Source organism: Lactuca sativa, chromosome 9 (assembly GCF_002870075.4).
Source record: "Lactuca sativa cultivar Salinas chromosome 9, Lsat_Salinas_v11, whole genome shotgun sequence".
Classification (NCBI taxonomy): Eukaryota; Viridiplantae; Streptophyta; class Magnoliopsida; order Asterales; family Asteraceae; genus Lactuca; species Lactuca sativa.
Window position 1 is genome coordinate 46,239,478 of NC_056631.2, and position 4,721 is coordinate 46,244,198.

The window sequence follows — 4,721 nt, forward strand, 5'->3', positions numbered from 1 at the left end:
AAGCCTCCCAAGAGGACCCAAAGAACTACAAATGTTGTTATTTCTTCATCTCTTCTTTTGTTGGTGTTTAATCTTTCTACAACTTGCAAGATGATCCTTGTTGGTTTTAACTTGTTTATGTTGTTCAAAATTTATAAGCCTTTCGTTGCCTAAAGTCATGTTTTTTAAACTAATTTTTGAATAAAAACCCAACAATTGGTATCAAGAGACACCTTGCAAGTATTGTTAGATTTTTTGATTTTTGGAAATCTTAGTTTTTCGAGAATATGGATAACTTGGTTTCGTATAAACACAAGTTCATGCATATTATTTATGACAACTTTATAACTGTTATTTTTTATATGACAAAATTTTCATGCATCTTTTGTCATTTAAAGTTGTCTTAGAAAGGCAAAGGTTGTTTAATGTGTACGTTGATATGTATGATGTGCATAAAGTAGCCAAGGACCATTTTGTTTGTTGTGTTTTTGTGTTTGTTGTTTTATAAAAATGGTTGTAATAATTTATTTATTCATATGGTATGTAATAAATTAAATAGATAGTTTTCTTGGTTTATTTTTGTAAGTAATAGATTAGCTGTTAGAAATAATTTATTTATACAAAAATGTAACAATAAATGAACTTGAAGCCATTTTTGAAGACCAAAGAGCAATTTTTGAGAATAAGAGCATGTTGAAAGTTAGTGACAGTTTCTGAAAAGTGTCACTAATGATGTTTCTTAATGGCTATTGGATTTTTAACGACAGTTGTTAAAGTATTGCTTTCAAAAAGTTTTTACAATCTTTTGCAAACAATGGGTGTTTCTCAAGTAGGAGCTTCTACAACAACATTTCAATTAGATTTTTGGTCCCTTAAATTGTCCCTTTAGGAATTGTAATATTACAAAAATCATGATAAAATTTTTCATTTTTTAAACCAATCCAAAACCAAAAGCGTTTACAAATCATAGTTTCCAAAAGTCATAAACATGAATCAGAGTATCCTAACATCGTAATCTCATAAAAATCCAGGATGATGTGCACGATCATTCCTTCGCCTTGCCCCGGTCATCCAAAGTACCTGAAACATAAAACTAAAACTGTAAGCCAAAGCTTAGTGAGTTTCCCAAAGTACCAGCACACAACATATAACATATACAATCATGAATGTTGGGCCCAATCAGTCATCAGATTGGAATACCCTCAGGTCCATAGCCATCGGGTTGGATTACCCTTGAGCCCACAACATGAGTCTGGCTTGCCTTCCAGGCCCACGGCTCATGTCTGGATTGCTCCTGGGTTTGTTGGCCTCCACACATAGCGGTATTACCTCAACCCAACCGCACTATGTCAACATATGCAACAGATAAACATATAACCAATAAAAAGATAATCATACGGATCTAACAGATCACTACAACATAGCAACATCCTTGTCAAAGAGTCAAAAATTCAAAGGAGGTCGACACAGACTGAGCACGCCCAACGTACCCAGTCACTACGCTCAGCGTAGTAGATCCCTTCCTAGCTACGGGGCTCCAGCCTAGTATGCTCAGCATACCACCAGGTACGCAAAAATACTCATCCAGTTCCATTTTCCTTTATTAAGTGCTTATTCCATTAAGATATCACTTACAAAGCTCAAATCTTGTCCCAAATAATGTTCTAAGTCATAAAGTTTCCAACCTTATGACTTTCCATGGCTAAAAGGATTCCATACACCAAAACCTTAATTAATACACGAACCAAAGCATCATAACTCTTGCATGGAGGGAAGAAAGGGACCAAGATCATATTTTTATAATAACCAAGATCTGGTCTTTAAGTCTCAAAGGGACTAAAAATGCATCGTTCTCAAACTAACATTTTTTTATTTATTCCCTAAACATGACATTTTTTTATAAATGTAAGGCTTTAGGGAACCAGGTAGGGGTTTCAGTCATGAATTGAGTTTAGTTTGGGTGTTCGGTCATTATAAATGTAAGGCTTTGAAATAAAAAAATGTCATGTTTGGGTCGTGCAACAAATGCAGTTACGAGATATGTTTGTGTCGCAAGTTGGAGTCCGGCCGCACACTAGTGCGCAGGTCGCGCAGGCTGCAGCTCCCGGTTTTCGATTTTCTCCGTTTTCTTTTGTTTCTTCACTAATTTTAGCTTTGGAAGGTCCCAAACACCTAGAAACTCTTGAATGCTTCAAAAATAACTCAAAAAAAACATCAAAACATCTTCAAAAATTCTTTATTCGAATGTAAAAACATGAAAGCATAAAGCTTTCCAAAAATGCCCCTCTTTAACGTCTTTGGCGAGACGTGCTTCTAGCTTGATTCAACACGTCGGGAAATCCAAATGGATGATTTCAAGATCATTTGCATAAAAACCTTCATAGAATGGCTTCAATCGGTTCCCATTGACTTTGAAAATTTGTCCCGTTTCTTCACTTTGGATTTCCACCGCCCCATGGTCAAAGGTCTTTATCACAACAAATGGGCCAATCCACCTTGATCTTAATTTGCCCAGGAATAACTTCAATCGTGAATGGTAAAGTAAGACCCTATGCCCCTGTTCGATATGCTTCCGGGTGATGGACTTGTCATGGAAGCACTTCGTTTTTTCCTTATAAATCCTTGAGTTTTCATAGGAGTTATTTCTCAATTCTTCTAGCTCTCGGAGTTGAAGCTTCCTATGTCTTCCCGCCTCATCAATATTGAAATTACATTGCTTGACCACCCAAAATGCGCGGTACTCTAATTCGACAGGAAGATGATATGGCTTTCCGAAAACCAACCTAATTGGGGACATTCCTATCGGGGTCTTGTAAGCGATCCGATAGGCCCGCAAGGCATCATCAAGCCTCTAACTCCAATCTTTTCTTGTAGGATTCACTGCTTTCTTAAGAATAGATTTCACTTCACGATTCGAAACGTCCGCTTGGCCATTCGTTTGAGGGTGGTAGGCGGTAGAGACGCGATGGGTCACGTTGTACTTTCACAATAAAGCCTCCATCATCTTGTTGCAGAAATGTGTCCATCGATCACTAATCAAAGCCCAAGGAGTAGATTGAGTATGGGTAAAGAGATGCTCATCCTGAAACTCGTCCTGCATCGGGAGAGGAGTTTCATTCAAAGTGATCCGGCTTAGGTGGTCGGCAACAAGGTTCTCGCATCCACTCTTGTCTCGGATTTCCAAATCAAATTCTTGCAATAATAAGATCCACCAAATGAGTCTTGGCTTTGCATATTTCTTTGTCATCAAGTACTTGAGAGTCGCATGATCCGAATACACAATAACTTTGGTACCAAGTAGATATTGCTTAAACTTCTCCAAAGCGAACACTATGGCCAATAGCTCCTTCTCCGTGGTAGAGTAGTTGCTTTCAGCATTGTCTAGTGTCCTTGATGCATAGTAGATCACATGGGAGGCTCTTCCATTCTTTTGACCCAAAACGGCGCCAATAGCATAATTGCTTGCATGATAGGAGCGGATGTAAGCAGCTCTTTGAGCTTGTCGAAAGATTCTTTGCATGCCTCATTAAACTCAAAATCAACCTCTTTTTGCAAGTTTTGGCACATTGGTCTTGTTATCTTTCAAAAATCCTTGATGAACCTTCAGTAGAATCCGACATGACCTAAAAAAGAGCGAATTTTCCGAACACAAGTTGGGTAGGGTAAGCTTTGAATAACATCGATTTTTGCCTTATCTACCTCAATTCCTTTCTTTGACACAATGTGACCCAAAATAAGACCTTGACTCGCCATAAAATGACATTTCTCAAAATTTAAAACCAAATCCGTTTCAATGCATCTTTTTAAAATTTTGGTGAGATTTGTCAAACATTCTTGAAAAGAGTTCCCGTATACCATAAAATCATCCATAAAAACTTCAATTATGTTCTCGACATATTCTAAAAATATACTAACCATGCAACGTTGGAAAGTGGCTGGGGCGTTACACAATCCAAATGGCATTCTCTGATATGCAAAAGCGCCAAATTGACATGTAAATGTTGTCTTTTCTTGGTCTTCCGGTGCCACTAGGATTTTGTGAAAACCAGAGTACCCTTCGAGACAACAATAGTGAGATTTCCCGGCAAAACTTTCTAACATTTGGTCATTGTAAGGTAATGGAAAATGATCTTTTATTGTGCTTGCATTGAGTTTCAGGTAGTCAATACATACTCTCCACCCGTTTTTCACGCGGGTGGGAACCACCATAACTTTGTTGTTCTCGACTACCATGATTCCCGACTTCTTTGGAACGACTTGAACCGGGCTCACCCACTTACTATCCGAGATTGGATAGATCATCCCCGCATCAAGGAGCTTCAAAATCTCTTTCTTCATAATTTCCATCATAGGCGGGTTCAATCTTCTTTGTGCATCCCGACCCGCCTTGCATTCATCCTCCATCAAGATCTTGTGCATACAATTGAAGGGGCTCAATCCCTTGATATCCTTAATCGTCCAACACATGGCTTCCTTGTGTTCCTTCAACACCTTGAGGAGTTTCTCTTCCTCAAATTTAGTTAGATGAGTCGAAATGATAATTGGAAGAGTCTCATTCTTGCCCAAGTAAGCATATTTCAAGTGTTGAGGTAGGACCTTCAATTCCAATTCTGGTGGTTGAACAAGGGATGGTGGCAACTTTGTACAGGTTGGAGGAAACTCAATTTGCTTGACATCTAATCATGTGGATTTCTTCATCTCTAAAGTAATGACCAACTTCTCAACCTCCGGATCCAAAGAAT

The 4,721-nt window shown here is 38.3% G+C and overlaps 1 protein-coding gene across 1 annotated transcript; it reads right to left on the reverse strand.

Moving 5' to 3' along the window:
- Positions 1-2,302: 2,302 nt before the first annotated feature.
- On the reverse strand, positions 2,303-2,776 carry LOC111876080 (uncharacterized). Its single transcript, XM_023872609.1, has one exon. The coding sequence runs from the start codon at positions 2,774-2,776 to the stop codon at positions 2,303-2,305; it is 474 nt and encodes a 157-aa protein (XP_023728377.1).
- Positions 2,777-4,721: the final 1,945 nt, after the last annotated feature.

Bases quoted from the DNA above. Each gene is read 5' to 3' on its own strand.
- LOC111876080 (XM_023872609.1), bottom strand. From the start codon at position 2,776: ATGTCCCCAATTAGGTTGGTTTTCGGAAAGCCATATCATCTTCCTGTC.